The 20,829-nt window shown below is 51.7% G+C and overlaps 1 protein-coding gene across 2 annotated transcripts in view; it reads right to left on the minus strand.

Annotated features, from left to right (window-relative positions):
• KLHDC4 (kelch domain containing 4) overlaps window positions 1–20,829 on the minus strand; it is a 49,243-nt gene continuing 28,414 nt past the window's right edge. For both annotated transcript variants that reach the window (XM_040443294.1, XM_040443293.1), the window contains 6 exons: window positions 10,030–10,122; window positions 7,135–7,294; window positions 4,019–4,094; window positions 2,312–2,520; window positions 1,402–1,804; window positions 1–312 (listed from right to left, as the gene is read on the minus strand). In XM_040443294.1, coding sequence (XP_040299228.1) covers window positions 119–312; window positions 1,402–1,804; window positions 2,312–2,520; window positions 4,019–4,094; window positions 7,135–7,294; window positions 10,030–10,122 — 1,135 coding nt within the window. In that variant the 3' untranslated portion in view covers window positions 1–118. The remainder of the gene's footprint in view (window positions 313–1,401; window positions 1,805–2,311; window positions 2,521–4,018; window positions 4,095–7,134; window positions 7,295–10,029; window positions 10,123–20,829) is intronic.

Below are 20,829 nucleotides of genomic sequence, written 5' to 3' on the forward strand. Positions count from 1 at the left end.
TCGCCTTGAGAGGGCGTCTACGAAGTAAAGCCACGTTTTAATAGAACTTTACTGAAGCATGAAAGTCTCTCATTACCAGCAAAAATCGGGGCTTTGGGAGCAAAGCGACCCCTGAGCTCTAGGTCCGGCAGGGGGTGCTTGGCTCCGGAGCTGCTCTGCCGTGGGTCTCCTGCCGCCCGGCGCCGGCATGCGCACCACACTCACCCCCAGCCTCCCCGCCGCTGTCGCCACTGTCCTCGTCGTCACTTCCGCCCTCGGCGTCCTCGTCACTGTCTTCTTCTGACTCCGTCTCCTCCAGCCACTCCTGAGCTCCTTTAAATCAAAAGCGAACGTTCAAAACGTCAGTGCAGGGAGTTTCCAGCCTCTCATCAAGAAGCGCACGCACCCTGGGGCGCCTGGGGGGCTCAGTCGGTTGAGCATCCGACTTTGGCTCAGGTCATGATCTCACGCTCGTGAGTTTAAGCCCCGCATCAGGCTCTGTGCTGACAGCTAGTAGCCTGGAGCCTGCTTCGGATTCTGTGTCTCTTTGCCCCTCCCCTGCTCACGCTATTTCTGTCTCAAAAACAAAATAAACATTAAAAAAAAATTTTTTTTTTTTTAAATAATCATGCTGTCAAAGTGAGCCTATGCCCCAGTACCTCTGGACACCGGAAGGAAACACGTTGTTTTCCCCAGTTCTGAGCAGAGGCGAGGGGAGGGGACGCAGAGCAGAGGCGAGGGAAGACGACGGAGAGGGGAGAGGAGGGGACGGAGAGCAGAGGCAAAGGTACGAGACCCACCCCCCGGTCTCACCCTGCAGCCCCTGCTCTAACCTAGCCTCTCCGGAAAACTAAGGAACCTGGCAGGGCCACGCAGCGCCTTTCTCTGAAAGCGTGGACTCAAGCTCTGTTCAGTGTCCAGTGGCCAAGAAAGGAGTGGTGGCTGGCATCCAGCAGCCACCTGTGTACAACGTGGACGCGAGGGACTGAGCAGGGCGGGTCAGAGCAGAGGCGGCCTGGAGGTTCCCCCGGAAGGTGTCCCCCGGACGCCTGGTCTGCCCTCGCGTGTTCACGGAGGCTGCGGACATTGGACGAGGAGGCTCTGTGAGATCGGTTTTGCTACGACGCACCCCCGAGAAGCACCGGGACGGGCCTGAGCCCCGCCCCCTGCCCCCGCGCAAAGCAAGCAGCCACCCCCTCAGCTCCCAGAGCAGGGGCGGACGTACGCAGGAGGGGGCGCCTCGCCGTGACCAGGGCCCACCCTCCGGGAGTGGCCACGGGTGAGGACACGTGGGTCTGGCTCACTGCAGGCTCCGTGGCACAGGGCAGATCTGAGTGGGCCCTCGTGGACAGATGGGACAGAGCGGCTTTCATGGGGCTCCCGCCCCAACGTGCAGAGCATCTTCTCTCCACCCCAGCTCACCTGGGTCCGCCTCCACCAAGGCCGTCCACTCCTGCATCTTGTGGAGATCCAGGCAGTACAGGTCACTAAGGGTGACCTGGCGGTCACCTGCCTCAAACATGCCCCCGTACAGGTAGAGCCGCCCGTGCTTCACGGCCAGCATGGCGTTGGAGCGGGGACTGGGCTCCACCACGGGGCCACCGGCTTCGTCGGGGCTGTCCTCCTCCTCGGACTGTGGCTGTCCCGCCGGGACTGGGGCGGCAAGAACCTGTTTAATGGTGACCACGGTCCCGTCCTCTGCGACCACCTCTCTGACCACCTCCAGGGGCTCCTGGGCACCGGCCCCCCCGCGCTCCTGCTTGTCGGCACCTTCGGGCTCTGCTTTTCTGCCCCTCCTCCGTTTCCTCTTCTCTGACTTAGGTCCCTGTCGGAAAAAGCAAGGCCGTGCACTTCAGGGGCGGCCGGTGGTCAGCGGGCAGCGTCCTCGAGCGACCTGGGGTGCGAGGGTGACTGGGCCACGTGGCGGAAGCCCCCTGCCCTAATCTGCCCGTTCAGGCTGCGGGCACAGAGTCTCTACCTGGTGGGACCCCTCAGGGCAAAGGGCAGGGGGGCCACGAGTCCAGACCCCAGCCGCACGTCTGCCTGATCCCCAGCAGAGGCGCCAAAGCCCTCCAACCAGGGAGGGGTCTCTGGCCGAGTGGGCCACCTCCTGAGGCCTCAAGGCCTCTGGCGCCAACAACTCCTCTAGACCTGAAGTCCCAGGGGGACCCCAGTGCCGGACGGCCTGCCCCTGCCCACAATGCCGGCAAAGACACTGAGAGCTCCCGGGGAGCCCCACAGAGGGACGGGGAGGTGGGGCGGTGGGGAGCACAACAGGGCTGCGTGTCTGACGTACGACCGCCCCGGCACGTGCTCGGGAGCACGGCTCTACCTTCAGCTGCCCCGCAAACCAGCGGTTCCTGGTGGCGTCATAGAAGTGCAGGTCATTGAGGAAGTCCCCCTCCAGGCTCTCCTCCTCTTCCTCGTCACACACGCCCCCAAACAGCAGCGTCTGATGATTCGGGGTCACAGCCACCGAAAAGCCAGACCTCGGGGTGGGCTTGGCTCCCGCAGGGTTAATACGCGTCCATCCCCACTTGCCTGTCGGAGAGGGGACATGGGGTAAGCGAGCTCTGGCCACGGGCACCCCCAGTGTCCCCCGGCCTCCGGTGACCGGCACACGAGTGGAAACACAGGACTGCAGGCAAAAGCGCACCGAGTTTACGGATTTTGATCCCTCTGCAGAAACCTGACACGGTTCAACGCGCCCCAGAGGTTGACCCTTCCCCTGAAGGTCCTGCGCGGTGTCCCCAGGGCCCCGCTGACACCACCTCCGCCGAGCGCTTCCCAGCTTGGCGCACGGGGCGCGTGCCAGGAGACCCTCACGCCCTGCCCTCCCCGCAGGGAGGACCGCTGTCCCAGGGCCGCTGCTCAGAGGCGCAGATGCCCCAGCTCTCCCCAGGAGACCTCCACACCGCGCTCCTCTCGGCACCTGCCAGATTCACATGGTATAAAACCCTCAAGACGTGACCTAGTGTGAAGCGTGGGGGAACGTCCTCCCGCCGGGTCTAGAGAAAGGAATGGCAATTTTTCCTACACTGAACGTTTAAGAAAAGCTTAACGGAAGCGACAAATGGCCATGGTGGGCCACCGGTTGTTCCTCAGCACACAGCCCGGGGGTCGGGGGGCACCCACTGCTGGGCCACAAGACCAACCCGTCACAGCCAGCATTTTACTGCTTGAAGGAACTGCACACAGTCAGGGAAGACACGTTCCTGGGTTGCGGGACACAGGCTCAAGCGTGTGCCAGCCCACCGGGCCCATCCGGGCCCAACGCCGGATGCAGGGGCTGAGCAGCGGGGTCCCACCGCCGGGAACACAGTAGGTTCCGGCTCCAGTTCACTCATGTAAACCGGGCAAGTTACTTCTCAGCACCAGACCTCGGTTCCCGCTGGGGAAGAGGCAGGCGCCCTCCTCGGTCACCGCAGGGTGGTGTGGCTGGCTTCCTGAGAAGTGCCCGGCTTAGCAGAGGCTAGGGTCACGCGGAGCGGTCCCGTCCTTCCACAGTGGACGGCGGCCTCACAGGGAGGGGAGGCCCCGCTGCAGGGCCCGGAGCAGACCGGGCACCAGACCCGATCTTCTGGGTCTAGCCCAGCCCGCTCGTCCCAAGACTCACAAACAGGCCACCGCCTCACTTTCTCACTTTCCCGGACCCGTGAACCCCTTCCCAAAGCCCACACCCTAGCAGCCGCGTGCTCTTGGGCGAGCACAAGGGAACGAGTGGCTCCCGCCCTCTCAAGCAGGGGGGCTCCTGGCTCGACACCAGCTCCTGGCTTGTGCTTTTAGGTCAGGCCGTCCCAACCACCCCAGAGGGTGAGTATTCCGGCTCTCCCTGCTGTGCAGACGGTCACCGAGGGGTATTCACAGAACGCCTGGTCTGCTCGCTCAGGCGAGGACACACCCACACCCCAGCCCAGTGTGCAGGGGCCTGTCGCCACCCTCTCTTCCCCATCCCCCAGCCACGGGGCGGGCAAGGCTTTTGGGCAGGACCCCGCAGACCACTGGCCGCCGCGACCCACCCTCCACCCAGCGTACGCACCTTCCCTTCCATCCACAGGCTGCAGCAGGAACATGTCGGAATGCTGCGTGCCTCTGTCCACGTCCTTCTTGACTCTCTGCAGAAGGAACCGGGAGTCTCGTAAGAACTGGCCAGGCGCCACCCACAATGTCCCACACGGTCCCCTCAGGCTTGCGGTCTCGCTTCTCGCTGGGAGGCCGGGTGGGGCAGGGGAGGGCTCGGGAGCCTTCCTTTGCAGCAGCTTCAAAGAAAGTATGAACCACGACCAGGTCAATTCTGACCTCACCGAGCAGACAGAATAAAAAATGTTGGTATCAGTTATTAACTGTTCAGAATAGATTTTAAATTAAAAAACCCACCGTCCTAAAGACTGCCATCGTGCCAGGAACATTCCAGCACTCTGTTGCCGGCAAGTCCATGGCCTCTGCAGCCAGCCTGGTCTAGGTGGGGGGGTTGTACCGGAGCCCATGGGGACTTCTCCCGAGGCCGTAACAAAGCCATCTTCCATCAGCAACCCCCACATCCCCGACCCCCTCATCTTCCAATTTGTGTGCTTAGGCTTCACTGCAAGAACCGAATTAACGCTCTAAGCAGAAGCCAGCCGGCCCCGGACTCTCTGCGGCAGTGCCCTGCGGGGCTCACGCGGCACCTGCGCCTACCTACAGGTTACAGTGTCTGGAAAACTGTGCAGCAAAATGGCTTTCCTGGGGGGAGGGCTTGGTAATGTTCATTTCATCTTTGTATCTACCCTTTAACTCCCTATTTCTAACAAATTTGAATTTCAGGGGAGGTTTACATTTACAGACAAATTGAGCGCCCAGTTTCCCTACTAATAACGCCCTCCATGTGTTACACCTGCCGCTAACTAAGGATGAAATGCTGATTAAGCCCTATTAGTGGAAGTCCACGGTGTATTAAGATCTCCTCGGTTTCCCCCAGTGTCCCTTCTCTGTTCCAAGGCCCCGCCCTCTGATGACCTTCAGTGGCTGTGAGGTGCAGGTCAGCTGTCCCTCTACGGACACTTGTCTGACCTTCTCTCACGACTGGACATGGGCTTCTGGGTTGTGGCCCCTTCTCACCCATCACACCGGGGTTGCGTGTTGTCACTGTGACTTATCACTGCTGCTGACCTTGGCCACAGGGCTGTCAGGTCACCGCCCCCCACCCCCGCCCAGCTCTCCAGAGTCCTCCCTGGAAGGACATCACTCTGCACAGCCCCACGTACGGTGGGGAGTCATACTCCAGAGCTCAAGGGCAGAGTGGCTACGCAATTTATGTGGAACTCTGCACAGGGACTTGTCTGTGCTTTCAATCATTTGCATCTAAACGTACAGACTCACGGACTCTGACGTCACACTGTGAGCTACAATCCAATGCACTTTACTCACTTGGTTGCTGGAACCCGGTTCCAGCCTTGGCCATCGGAAACCCTTCCAGTGGCTCCTCTGTCCCTCTGACGCACCCCATCGGTGAGGGTTTCCCATAAGCGCTGCCTCCGGTTGGACAAAATGCCCCAGCCTCGCCCTGTACACCCCCAGCCCCAGACTCAGCCATTTCCCCAAGGAGCCCCGGGTCCTGTCCCCAGAGGTGGGGTCAGAAGCCAAGATCTGGGCACCGGGAGTGCTCGCGGCCGCCGGGCGCCTTTACCTCCGGGCCCTCCCGGCAGACAGAACCAGGAGACACACACACACACACACACACACACACACGCTTCTCTTCCTCTCAGCCACGGGCATGTGTTCACTGGAGACAGACAGCTAGTTTCCTTCTGGAAAACAAAGCCCACGATCCCGCTGTCCCGGGACTGGACATGTGCCCTGGATGTCCTCAGGCCAGGGAGGCTCCGTATGGGCCACATTGTGGGGAGCAGCCTGAATCTCAGGAAATGAAAACTAGGGGATAGCTCAGGTCGTGATCTCACAGTTTGTGGGATCGAGCCCTGCGTCAGGTTCTATGCTGACAGCACGGAGCCTGCCTGGGATGCTCTCTCCCCCTGTCCCTGCCCCTCCCCCACTCGTGCTCAGTCTCAAAAATAAATAAAGATGATTATTTTTTTAAATCACAATGAGACCCCACACATCCACCAGCAAGGCCAAGAATAAAAAACTCTGGTGGGATCAAGGGCTAGCAAGGGTGTGGGGCAACCACTGCGGGACGGGGTGTGACGCTGCACCCTGGGACCCAAGCAGAACCACTCCTGGGTCCCTGCCTGGGAAATGAGAACGTGGAGCCATACGGCGACCTGCACGAGAATGCGCATCGCAGCTTGGTTCCTAACGGTCAGAAACTAGAAACAGCCCTGGGTCTGCAAACAGAAATTAGACAAACCCCCCGGGGTGTCCTAGTGGAAAACTGCTGGGGGCCAAGAAGCGAAAGCAGCTAAAACACGCAATGGGGACGGATCTCGAAAGCGGGCCGAAGCGATGCCTGTGCTTTTCTCTAAAACACGCCCAGAAATATGGGTGGAGAGCAGCGCAGACGTGAACGACCACAGAAGCAGGGACGGCAGGGCATGGACTACAGAAGAATCCAGGTGGGGGTACAGTAAGTGCTCGCTGAGTCTTAAGTCACATCGCAGAAATTTTCAAAATACGAAGGCTAAGAAAGAGCCTGCAGTGAGACACGACCTTATCCCTCTCGGGCTCGCTGACGCGTGCAAGCTGGAGCGGAGCCGCCTGGAGGCTGCAGCCGCTGCGAGTGGCCCCGGCGTGGACTACACACCCCAGAGCCAGCAGGAGCCACCCTGGTGTAGGGCACCCAGACAGGTGTGCAAGAACATTTACTTCTGCGTGTCTGCACGGCTGGAAGAAGTGGCCTGTTCTACACATGAGCCCTCCCCATAGCACTTGGGATCTGTGGTTAGGAATCAAGACCCTCCCCCCTCCCCCCCACGCGGCTCATCCCAATACGGAATTATTCACAGTCCCGCATTTTCAGAGCATATGGGTTAGAACATAATACGGCTGCAAAAATCTTGATATGTTCACGGGGGAGATTGATACACATCCGTTTCTACTCTAATAAAAAGTGTTTCTATTGAGCCAACATGCAATCCTGTTTGGAAGTTTTCATTCTTGGTGACAGTGGAAAGGGCAATACAACAGAGTATGTCTATTTCCATCCACGCTGCATCTTACCTGCTTCGAGTAGCCCCCGTAGATGACAATGCTGCCCTGGGGAGTGACAGACATCTGGCAGCCCGATCTGGGGGTGGGCCCAGTCCCCGAAGGGCACAGTCTACTCCACGTGAACATGTCCAGGTCAAAGGCGTACACGTCATTGTAGTAGATGTAATCTCTGGTTATAACATGGTGACACAGAAAGGCAGTAACATTAAAATGTGAACCTGATTAACTTCGAGGTAAACTTTGTACCACCTGAAACAAGTTCCCAGTTGAAAGTTGAAATCCACATGAAAGGGCTGGAGGCAGATGTGAGTTTGTATCTGGAAACTAGAGATAAGGCTAGCTTACAGAAATTCATTAATTTGCCTGGATCTGAAAGCCTTCCTAATCTAGAAGTGATGCTTCCTTACACAGTTTACAAAACCACAGTCTCACAAATACTTGCATCAGGTTACCATGCGTATAAGCTTAAGTTCATGAATTAGAGATTCAAGTGAATCCTCAGAACGGAGATTCCTGCAGCTGGGTCAGGGCCGTGAAGAGACCCCGAGCCGGGCAGGGAGCCGAGCCGGGCTGAGCTGAGCGTTGCGGAGACTGACAAGCCAGAGGCATGGCCCTGGCGCCCCGCAGCGGGACAGTGGCAAGGGGGCACGTGGCCCTGGGACCTAAGTTGCAAAGGACTCAAATGCAGAGGGCCTCGAGAAGGGGCCCCGTGCGTGGGGCGGCGGCAGCCCGGCCCAAGTCGAGGGGGGAGTGCCGCCTCCTGGTACCATTTCACGGACAGCCGGGGCAAAGCCAAGGGGCCTCGGGTCAGAAGTACACGGGAAGAGGAAGAGGTGCTCCCCAGGTACTCAAAACAGACAGCCAGGCTTCAGGTGGGAAATTCTACCACAGTCTGAGCAGTTTTGTCTCTCCTACTAGAGCTAACCCAAGTCCGGCCCCCTGCAGCCAGCACACGGAAGGGCCAGCACAAGGCCGGTTTGCTGCGCCGCTCACTTGAACGCTGCGCACAGCGTGGGACACGGGACCAGTCGCCTGCAGGGTGGCCTCCCTGACTGGCACCCAGAGATGCGCCTTCTGTAGGATGGCTTTTCGTACATGAACTGAGGCGCTTGGAGGTGTTCAGTTCTAAGAAGACTTTGTTACATTCTCCCATCTCCTCGGATTTCACACTGCAGGTGTGCAGTAAAAAAATTCTATCCCGCACATAAATATCAACCGTTATTTGGTTTTAAAAAGCCCAACTAACTTGTTTAATATGGAAGGTTTCTTTACTTCTATCTCCTGGTGTCCTGTGTGTTTGAGACCTTCATAATTTTAAGCAAGATTAACAGGTAATACTTTGAGAACAGTTCTGATTTTGGAAAAGCTGCAAATCACAACCATCGTACAACTTGATCCACTTTATAACCCGTGCCTGCTTCAGCGGCACATACACCGTAACCTATGAGTTCCAAGGAGCAAGGCCTGTGTTGGTCTCCCCAACCGTTTTGGGGCTGTTTAAAAAAAAAAAAAAAAAAAAGTGTGAAGTCTAAATAATAGGTAACAATCCCTTAGGAATAAACTTTTAAAAACAGCCGGGGCTTCCTCATCCAAAATGGCTATAATCAACCGAACACCTGCAGGGCGGGAAGGGGCCCCCTGGAAATGAGTGATCTTTCGTGGAGGCCACAATCCACTGGGCATTCGTTCACCTGGCTTCCTCATCCGGGACGTGGGACCACGACCTGCCTGCCAACAGTATGGTCTTTGAGACATACTATTAAAGCGCAACTACACCCGAGTTACACCTTTAACAACACAGAATCATCCCTGTTTAACTTCAACTGTGCTTTCAAAATCCTGTCCTAAAGCATGTAAGAATTGATGTCCCCTTGTCAATTAATAAAATACCTTTCTTCACAAAGAAAAACTGCAACTTTAATTGAGCCAAATCTACACCACCACGCCTCAACTGAGACCAGGGTGAGAGGGGTATGAAAAACAACAAGACTCGGCCTAACTCACCTCCCCCTTTGTATCCACGTACAACGACTTCTTTAGGAGCCAGGAATTATCAGAAAAAAATTGTGCAAATGGTCCCACAATGTGACAAAACTGTTAGCGGTGCCATGACAACTAACAAAGTGATTATTTCTTGAAGGATTAGGAGAGGGAAGCATAAAACACGGCCAGAGAGACACCCCTATCCACCCTCCTCCACGTGGGGTGCACTCAGAGGAATGGCCTTCACCAGGCATGACAACAGCCCGGACGGATGTCGCACAACACGGTACCATATTAGGATGGTGACAGGCACACTAACCTGTCACCACGCGTCTTGTTTCTCAGGACCGAACTAAGGACGCTCCAGAGGCTGCCATGTGGACGACAGGCTCTCAACCATCAGGGAACCTGCTGGCCCGACCTGGAGTGCATACACGTGGGATACACGAACGTGGCAGCTCGTAGCAATGCAGCCACAACACAGGGGCACACCGCAGGCCCCTTTTTAGACACCACGGCAGAACGCAGGCTCTCACTGCGGGCCCCCCTGGCCAGCCACATCACCATCACCTGCGAATTTGCAGACCCTGTCCCAGGCCTACTGAGTCAGCCACCAGAGGGTGGGGCTCGGAAATCAGAGTTTTAACAAGCCCCCCAGGGGATTCTGTGCCAGGCTGAGAATCCTGTGGTAGATAGGTCTGGCCATACCACTTGCAGGGCACGGCGTAAAATAAAAACACAGAGCCCCTGGTTCAGTAACTATTGAGAATTTCAAGGCTGCCTGGGCTGCATATCCGTGAAGCTGGCTCTGGTTTTGGGGGATGGGCAGCATTTTCCAGGAGCATTCACAATGGCTCTTCCCACAAAAAACCCACTCCTTTCTGCTTCAGGAAACAGAGAGGTCCCCCTATCAGTACCAACCTCGTAGTCTCATGGAAGCCACCGAAAAGTATTAACTGTCTCTTCCAGGCTACCATCCGATGTCCACTCCGACCTGAAGGGCCTCCTGTTGCCCTAAAATGGAAAAAAAAAAAAAAAAGAGAGAGAGAGCACTTTTTACACCAACTTGTGTTTCACAAGCACTTACTGAGTACAATTTAATTGGACCACAGGCTACCAAGGCCATCCCGAGTCCAGCTAGCTGCTGTAAATGTGGACAGCCAGGCCCCACGACCTTGGAGTGAGGATTTCTCAGAGGCAGCAGGGACTTGGACACAGAAACCGGACTCTATTAAGACAGCAAACCTCAGCTCTTCAAAATAAACCACTGTACAATCAAACAGCAAGTGACAAAGGGGAGGCAGATTTCTGCAAACACGCACCTGACCAATGACTTGCGTCCAGAAAACAAAGAATTCTCACTATCTCATGAGTAAAATAAATCCAATAAAATTATAGGCAAAAGACTGGGACAGAATATTGAAATAAAAATGGGAAAGAAAAGACACACGGATGGCCAATAAAAACAGAAAGAGACGGTGAGTACATCGCTCATCGGTCTTCGGTCAACAAGCCCAAGCTCAGCGCATCCCGTGCCGAACACCGCCAGCGGCCCAAGCAAACGGCGGGACCGAAGCCGAGCAGGTGTAAGACAGCACGACCAAGGGACTGCTCCTCACACCGTGGGACGCTCCTGGCACACAGCCCAGCAACGGGACACCAGATACTGACTCAGATGTGACAACACAAGGGCACAGAAAGACACGCACACACACGTTTAGAGAAGTTTTATTCATCACTGTCAAAAAACCGGAAGCAGCGAAGAGATGCTTCAACGGGGGAAAAGAGTAAAAGTGCGGTACGTTCTCATGATGAAGGACTGTCGGCAACAAGCAGGATACACACGGTACGCACAGGTCTCGTAAACGTCACGCTCGACAGAAGCGGCATCAGAAGGGCACGTACCGTATGATTCTGCTTCTACGTAGGAGATTCTCAAACAGACAAAATCAATCTATGGTGATGACAGTAGCTGCCTGGGGCCAAAGATTACAAGGGGAATGACGGCAAGCGGGCAGGAGAGAACTTTCTGGAGTGAGGATCACCTTGTCTGTCCCGGGTGTGGTAGTGGTTACACGGGCGTGCGTATTAGCTGAAACTCCTCTAACCGTCCACCTAAAAGGCAGGCATTTTATTGAACATGATTCTATCTCATTAAAACTGATATAAAAAAATACGCATCAATAAATAACCAACAGAAGGGACTTCTGAGTTCTGGCTTGGCATGCAAGGGACTTGGAAGTCACCAGTGTGTCCCAACAAGTAACCGGGAAGGTCAACAACTCCTCTTAGACCCCCACGAAGGGAGGGACGCAGGTCAAACTGGTGGCCCCCAAATTAGGGACAGACAGGTGCGTACAGGAAGTCACACTTCCAGAAGCAGAAGCTCATGAGCAGAAACTGCAGGAACCAGAGCTTGACGGCAAAGCCTGGACAAACTGCCAGAGGCTCAGGGCAGCGGCTCAGAGAGTGAAACCCCCAGCGCGACCCAGTGACGGGGCCCCCACGGTACTGTGAGACATACTCCTAGGAGTTCGAGCGGGTTCCCGCAGGAAACGTCCCAGACACACGCCCTCGTGCTCCTGGCAAGGAAGGGGAGGAGGGACCGCTGTGAAGTGTGCCTGAACGAGGCCTGCCTTCAGGGAAACCCAGCTAAGGGGAGCCCACCCCGTACCCTGCGGGAGTACAATCAGAGCCAAGTCGACCTGGAGGAGACCCAACTCCCAAACTCCAAACTCCCTCTGGGCATGCCGGCCCGCCCAAGAAGCGGCGGGCCTGTGCAGTGAGCAGCAGCCCGGGCTCCACAAAGGACACAGACCTCATCACAGGGCTGCAGAGGGCCCCTTCCAGCGCCTCACTGCCACAGGCCTGACCTATGGACAGCAGTTTCTTCTAACTGGCCCATCACGTCCTGCTAGTGAGAAACACAAAGCACCCCAAAAGGCAAAAAGCACAGTCTGAAGGTTCCCAGCAAGCACCAGAAGCAGACAGGGGTGCCAGAATTATGAGACCAGGACTTTACCAACTGTGATTAATGCGCTAAGGGCTGTAACAGCTGAAGAAGACAGCAAGCAGGATAGGTGGGCAAGGTCAGGAGCGAGACGGAAATCCTGAGAAAGAACCACAAAGAGAGATCAAACCAGCAACAGAAACAAAGGCCACCGAGCATGCCTCCAAGGGGCTCGCGAGCAGGCTGGACATGTTTAAGAGCCTGGAGCCACAGGACACGGCAACACAGAGCTCAAAAACCAAAGACCAAGGAGAAGTAAGCCTGGGGGAAAAAAAAACAACAAAAAACAGAACAGGATATCCGAGGACCGTGGGCCACTTACGCTATAAGGTGTAACAGAAGCACAGCGGCACTGCCAGAAAGAGAAGACAGAGGAATGGAAGAAAAACAGGAAACAATGAGAATTTCCCCAAACTAAACTCTGACATCAAACTACAAATGCAGGAAGGTCAGAGAACACTGAGCAGGACGGGTGCCAGCAAACGATACCTAGACGTGTCGTTTTCAAGTTACAGAAAACCAAAGACAAAGGAAAAATCCTGGAGGAAGCCGCAGGACAGTACGCCCTACCTATCGAGAAACAAAGAATTACATCCAACTCCTGCTCAGAAACCGAGCCAGCAAGAAGAGTGGAGAGAAATATTCAAAGCAGGGAGAGAACTCTGTGCTCCGCAAAATCAGCCTTCAAAAGTAAAGGAGAAAGAAAATTTTCTCCAACGAACCAAACTTAAGGGACCTGGCCCAGCAGACCTGCCTCGCAAGAAACGTTAAAAAATTTTTTTGGAAAAAAAAAAAAATATATATATATATATGGGTCAAAAACTCGAATCTACATGAAGGAAGGAAGACAAATGAAGAAATTCGTGAGGTCAATTTAAAAACATTTCATTTTTCTTATTCTTCACTGATCTAACGAGTAACAATTTGTTCACAACAGGAGCACTAATGTATTTGACTGTGTGTCCCTCACCACACACACACACACGCGCGCGCGCGCACACACACGTTCTCACGCATCAGTAGGTGTCAGTGAAATGAAAGACAGCAGTCATACAGGGAGGGGCCGACAGAAGGAATTAGGACTATTTTGCTATTTCAAGGTAGCCACACTACTCACGAAGTGGTACAATGTTATCTGAAATTGGACTCAGATTAGCCAGCTGTCAATGCAAGCCACTAAAAGTAGCAAAAAAATAACTGATGCTAAGAAAGGAGAAAAACTGGGATCTTATAACATGCTCCATTAAAACTACAAAAAAACAACAAAAAAAGTCAAAGACAAACAAAAGAACAAGGAATAAGGGCAACAAATAGAAAACAGTAACAAATACAGTAGATATTAATCTAACATACCAATAATCATTTTCAACGTTAATGTTCTAAATACACCAATTAAATGACAGAGGTTGTCAGAGTAGATCAAAACACAAGACCCAGCTATGTGCTGTCCACAAGTAACCCACTTTAAACATAAAGACACCTGCAGATGAAAAGTAAACACAAGGAGAACTAATTAGCTTCGATTAGCTGACAACTAATCAAAGAAAAGTAGGAGTAACTACATTTCAGACAGAGCAGACTTCAAAACAAGGAAAGTCACCCGGGACTTAAATTGCCATTACTTAAGCATAAAGGGGTCAGTTCTCTAACGAGGCATAACAGTTCTTAACATGGACACACCCGACAACAGAACATCAAACTACGTGAGGCAAAAATTAACAGAATTGCAAGGAGAAAAGAGACATCTGCTATCACAGTCAGAAAATTCAACGCCCCTGTCTCAAAACTGGACACAGCAGCAAAAATCCACAAGGACAGAGCCAAACTCAACAACGCCATCAATCAACTGGATATAACGGCCATCTACAGACTACTTCATCCAACAAGGGTCAGAATACACATTCTTCTCAAGCTCACACAGAACACTCACCATGACAGACCATATTCTGGGCCAGAAAACACACCATTAACAAATTGAAAAGAACAGAAATCATACAATTTCTGCTTTTAGAGCACAGTGAGAATAAACTAGAAACCAGTAACAGAAAGAGAGCCAGGAGGGGCGCCCTGGGGGCTTAGTAGGTTAAGCGTCTGACTCTTGATTTCGCCTCAGGTCATGGTCTCACAGTCTCGTGAGTTCGAGCCCCACATCAGGCTCCACGCTGACCGTGCAAAGCCTGCTTAAGATTCTCCCTCTCTCTCTGCCTCTGCACCTCCCCGCCTTGTACTCTCGCTCAAAGTAAATAACTACACTTAAAAAAAAAAAAAAAGATAGATGGGAAATACAAAATACACAGATCAAACAACATATTTATAAACAACATGTGGGTCAAAGAAGAAATAAAGAGAAAATTTTAAATATTTTGAACCAAATGAAAATTAAATATACAATTTATCAAAATTTGTGGGATACAGTGAAATGTATAGGATTGAATGCACACATTAGAAAAGAAGAAGGATTTAAAGCCAATAATCTAATTTTCCACCATAGGAAACTGGAAAAAAGAAGAGGAAACTAAACCCAAAACAGAAAAGAAGACATAATAAGAGAGCACAGCGGTACCTGGGTGGCTCAGTCAAACGTCCAACTTTTTTTTTTTTTTTACCTTTAAAAAAAAAATTTTTATTTTTGAGGGAGCACAAGCGAGCATGCAGGAGGGAGGGAGGGACAGAGAGAGAGAGGGAGACAGAGGATCCAAAGCAGGCTCCACGCTGATAGCAGCGAGCCCAATGTGGGGCTCAAACTCACAACCGGCGAGGCTATGACCTGAGCCAAAGTCAGACGGACACTCAACCAACTGAACACCCTGGTACCCCAAACATCCAACCCTTGATTTCAGCTCAGGTCATGATCTCACGATTCGTGGGAATGAGCTCCATCCACATCCCAGGGTCCATGCTGACAGCAAGGAGCCTGCTTCAGACTCTCTCCCTCTCCCTGCTCGCTCGCTTTCTCTCTCTCTCAAAATAAATACATACTTAAAAAAGGGAATTAGAGCAGAAATTGATATTTTTGAAAATAGAGGAAAATCAACAAAACCAAAAGCTAGGTCTTTGAAAAGACTGACAAAATTGATAAGCCTCTAGCCAAGCTAAGAAAAAAGGGAGAGAACACAAATTACTAATATCAGAAATGAAAGAGGGGACATCACTACAGATCCCACAGAAATTAAAAACATGAATAAAAACAAAAAAAGCAATACCACGAACAACTCCATGCCCACAGATTTGATAACCTGGAAAAGGTGGACTAATTCCTTAAAAGGCAGAATTTACCAAACTCCACATTAAAAAGTGGACAATCTGAACAGGGCTGCATCTATTAAAGATATTAATAATCTTCCAAAACAGAAAGCACCAGGCCCAGAGGCATTCATTGGTGAATTCTACCAAATATTTAAGATAAAAAATTGTACCAATCCTCTACAATCTCTTTCAAAACATAGCTTCTGTCCTCTATCCAGCACTACCCTACACCCAAACCAAAGACATCACGAAGAAAAAGTCTACAGACCAATATCTTTCAGGAACAGAGATGTAAAAACCCTCAATATTAACAAATCGAGTCAAAAAAAGTATGAAAGGAATTATATACCATGACCAAGTGGGATTTATCCTGGGTTTACAACAAGGCAAGTTCCACATTCTAAAATCAGTTAACATAAGCTTACATCATATCAAGAGACTAAGAAAGAAAAATCACAGGATCATACTGATAGAAGCAGAAAAACTATTTGTCAAAATCTAACAACCATTCATGATAAACTCTCTCAGTAAACTAGGAACAGAGGGGAACTTTCTGAACTTGATAAAGGTCTACAAAAAACCTACGGCTAATATCCTACACAATAATGAGAAACTGAAAGCTTTTCTGCTAAGATCAGGTATAGAGCAAGATGTCCCCTCTCACCATCCCTTTCAACATTGTCGTAGAAGTCCTTGGTAACGCAACAAGGCAAGAAAAGGCAATAAAAGGTATAAATATTGGGAAGGAAGACAGAAAACTGTCTTTGTTTGCAATTGACATGATCTATGTAGAAAATCTGAAAGAACTGACAAGAAACTTCCTGGAACTAATAAGTGATTATAGCAAGGCTGTAGGCAGCAAGGTTAATACATAAAAGTCAACTGGTCTCCTAGATACCAGCAATGAACAAATGAAATTTGCAATTAAAGACAATACTACTTACATTAACATCCCAGAAATGAAATACTTAGTGTAAATATAACAATATATACAAGATCTATTTGGGGAAAACCACAAAACTATGAGGGACAAAAATCAAACAACTAAACAGAGGAACGTCCTGTGTTCACGGATAGAAAGACTCAGTATTTCAAGACGTCAGTTCTTGCCAACTTCATCAATGGTTTCAATGCAATCACAATCACAATGCCAGCAGCAAGGACAAACTAATTGCAAAGTTTATATGCAGAGAGATAAAAAGATGCAGAACAACCAACACGATATTTAAGAACAAAGTGGGAAAACAGACCTATCTGACCTCAAGACTTACTGCAAAGCCATAGTAGACAAGACAGTGTGATGCTGGAAAAAGATTAAACAAAGAGATCGATGGGACAAAACAGAAAGCCCAGGATTAGATCCCCATGAATACGGTCAACTGGTCTCTGGCAAAAGAGCAAAGGCAATCCAATGGCGCAAAGACGGCCCCTCCAACACATGGTGCTAGTTACTCGACACCCACGTGCCAAAAAATTAATCTAGACACAGACCTTACATCCTTCACAAAAACGGATCACAGACCTAACTGTAAAGCAACAGATTTGCTGGACTTTACTGAAATTTAAGCCTTCCGCTCTGCAAAAGACAGTATCAAGAGAATCAGAAGCCACAGCCTGGGAAAAAGTATTTTCAGAAGATACATCCAAAAAAGGACCAAAATCTACAAACAAGTCTTAAAACTCAACAGCAAGAAAACAAGCAACCTGCTCTAAAAGGAGCCGATGCATCTGGGCACGACTCCTAGACTCCTATGGATTACAAGCCTTGACTCCTACATGGGAGCCAAGTACTCCAGGTGCCTCTGCTCCCCGCATGCTGCCTCGGCAGCTCGCAGGGCCCGGCTCTCCGTCGAGTCCACCTTCCACAAAGACGCCAACGAGTCCCGGCTGCAGGGGAGGGCCACAACCCGAACCACGCTGCGCGGCACTCTTTCTATAACGCGTTAGTTTCATTTCCTCTTGTGCACTCTACAGAGCTACCCCCAAAACCAGGTGCCCTAAAAAAAATACATCAACACACAGACTCTCAGAAGAAAATGGAGCTCGAACTACCCAACCAAATGCCTCCTCCTTGGCAAATTCCTGGAGAACAGCTCGTCACACATGGCTGTGAGGACCCCCCAGGGTCTTCCCTCTTCCAACCCAGATCCAATTCCATTCTCCTCACCTTTCCTCAAATGCCTCATCACCTGGTTTCTCTCCCCTAAGGCCCTCAGTTTCTGAACGTCCACTCAAAATGTGTCACTCAAAAGGACCACCTCCTCAGTGGCAGCAAGTCCACCGAAGGTGTGCGACACCCGTTCTCGGACGCCACGTCCTGTCACCCAACCTTCAAGCACTGGCCTCTGGGCAGCCTAGCACATGCTGATGCCACCCAGGATTACAAGTTACTAAATCCTTCCTCTTCTACTAGCAAGGACAGCTGTTTTCAGTCAGCTCTCTTAATCCTATATTTGCATGCAACCTACGAGGGACGCTTCTCCCACTTCAATTACATCTTGCTGGATTTGGTCCACGAAGGTAATTTTGGATGCTGGATTCGTCAACCAATTTATTTGCTCTCCCTCCCGGCTTTGTATCACCCACAAATTTAGTAAGCGCATTTTCTTATCCAAATTCATGATAAAAGTACCAAACGAGCAAGGCTCAGAAGGAGCGTCTGGGCCCGCCACAGGTTCATGCAGTTGCTGGGCGCTGACCTCAACTGGCACTCTGCTCCGCACGGCGGCAGCGGTGCCCTGGGGGCTGGCCACACTCCACACTCCGTCCCTCCGTGCCAGCTGCCGAGGAGACCACGCCGCAAAACTGCACATTAGAGAGGCCAAGTAAGAAGAAAAACACCATGCATGCTGGCAACAAGCCAATTCCCTTTTGAGGAATCTTCTGATATAATTCTTTCAAAGTACAATCTGGGGAACAGGTTCAACAACTAAACTAGCATGGTCGCTTCTGACCCCACTTCAAGAAAAGTTACGCGGGAGAGCCCGAATGCTCCGGGAGCCTAAAAGCTGTCGTTACACGCCTCCCCGTGGCCAAGATGCTCCCTCCAGGTTAAGGGCCTCCTGTGCTTCCTGTCCATGAATCTGAAGGGTGTTCTGTTCTCTGGTGAGCCGGGCACGAAAGACTCAATTCCCTGTTTCTGGCAGCAGCCAAGTATCACTGTTTGGTAACCAAAACGGGAAAAATTTTCTATAAAAAGACTCCATATACCCCTTTAGAAAAACAAAGCCAACCAAAAAAGCCTGTTTATATCTGAATCCCCAACAGGCTCTTTTCAATTGCCGTCACTCCTAAATACGGAGTCTTAGAAAATTAACAAGTCCTACTCAGCCAGATCTGTATATGGCACAAAAATACATGTGTAACGTTGTGGGAGTGAGTGCTTTTAAGTGCACTGGAGCTACGTGCAGAATGGCATTCCAACAGAGCAAGGTGCCACTCGGCATCACCCGGGCCCCTCTGTGGGGACATTTACAGAAGATGTGGAAGCGTCAGCTAGCTCCACGGCTCAGCGCGCAGTGTTGAGCGCTTGGTACGCAAATGCTTCCGTGAGCGCTCTGAAAGCTGACACCTGACGAAACTATACACTACGGTCCCGTGCCGGCCGGCCCGGAGACATTTAGTGAGCAAAGGAACCACTTCTCTCTTAATCCCTGAGATTCAAGGTCACACAGGAGGACCCAACAGGGAGCTCAGTCCAGTGGTGCATCCTCAGAACAGAAAAGGTCCCCTCTCCAAGAATGGCTGCAACACGGCCTGGGCAGGAAGCGTGTGCAAGAGCATCTCCCTTTTCCTTTCAAACAACATATTCGGCCCCACTGCTCCACGGATCAACTCAACCGATCAACAAATTTTGGGCTTGGTAAGTCTAAGGGTCTTGAATCGCACTGTATGGAAAAATTAGTGGCAGTCTCTAGAACCCGGGCCGCCTATCAGGCTGCATCCCTGTTTTACTTCACTACAGTTGATAATAAAACCACCATCTGTGGGCGTCCATCCTCCACTAGGTGCGCTCCTCTTACAGGTTTTCGTTCCTCACATCGACCGGATGAGCAGATGTTACCTTTTCTTAATTTTTTAAATGTTTGTTTATATTTGAGAGAGAGCGCGCGCGTGCACGCGCACGAGCACGTCCGGGGGAGGGGCAGAGAGAGACGGAGACACACAACCCGAAGCAGGCTCCAGGCTCCGCGCTGTCAGCACAGAGACCGACACGGGGCTCGAACCCACAAACCGTGAGATCATGACCTGAGCCGAGGTCAGACGCTTAACCGACCGAGCCACCCAGGAGACCCTGGCAGATACTATCTTTAATCCCATTTTACAGATGAGAACATCAAGACCTGGAAGTCAGGAAACACACTAGGCTAGTCAGTGGCAGAGCCAGAACGAAAATGAGACAGTCGGGCCCCAGAACTCACACTTGCAACCATGGATTCAGACGCTGAACTATCCTGAATGAAGCTGGAAGTCTGAGAACTACAGGAATCTTTGCACCAAAGCCTGACCACTTACCCTAATGACAGTTTTAAAGTCTCCCACCCTGTGTGTGTGTGTGTGTCAGACTCCCTTCCTCCCCAAGCACGGTGAGAGTAGAGTGATGGTGAGTCAGCAGGAAAGGAGCAGGGGGTCTACCCACACTCTTGCTCCCACTTCTCCAGGTACTGGCTCCACTCACAGCTGTGGGGGAGGCCAGGGAGCTCCCAGACCACGAGCCCCACGGCTCACCACAGAACCTGGAGGGCAGGACGCGCGTGTCCGCTTTCAACTGCGTTTCACATCCCCAAATTCACACTTTAAAGTTATGAGGCGTGGTCTAATTTCAGCTAACTCGTCACTGTCCTTCCAACAGGATCAGACAAATAACTCTGACCCCTCTGCCAACGATTCTTCTTCCCCGGGATGCTTGTTTTTGTTAGACACCGCGTGAACACATACACACGGAGTGTGTGGGTTTCGCTGAGGGCCAAATGCTGGCTCCTTTCTCAAATCAAGAGAAAACAGTGTGCGCACATGTGCACATACACATTCTCTTACACGCTTCTGTGTATTTTTTCATTCAACCAATTTTTACTGCCTCTCCTAACTGCTCTGATGCCTATAAAAATCTATTAGTTGTACACAAACGTTCCTGGCAGCATTGCTCAGAGATGGAAAAGTGGAAACAACCCAAATATCCATCAGCGAATGGATGGATGAACCAAATGTGACCCATCCGCAGTACGGAGTATCTACTGATACAGAATGACCTTAAAGACTGTGTGAAGTGAAGAGTCGGTGACAAGGGCGCAAAGGGTGCAAAGGCCGTGGGCCTGTGGCTCTGACAGGGCAGACTGGAGGCGGCCAGGGATGGAGGGAACGAAGCATCTTCTGGAGGGAGGTGGCAGGGCTCTAAACCGAGACAGCAGTGATGGCCGCACCGGTCTGTGAACACGCGGAAGGCCGGGGAACTTCACACTGTGAGA

The sequence above is a fragment of the Herpailurus yagouaroundi genome, unplaced genomic scaffold, assembly GCF_014898765.1.
Source record: "Herpailurus yagouaroundi ecotype Mexico unplaced genomic scaffold, PumYag 190, whole genome shotgun sequence".
NCBI classification, from domain to species: domain Eukaryota; kingdom Metazoa; phylum Chordata; class Mammalia; order Carnivora; family Felidae; genus Herpailurus; species Herpailurus yagouaroundi.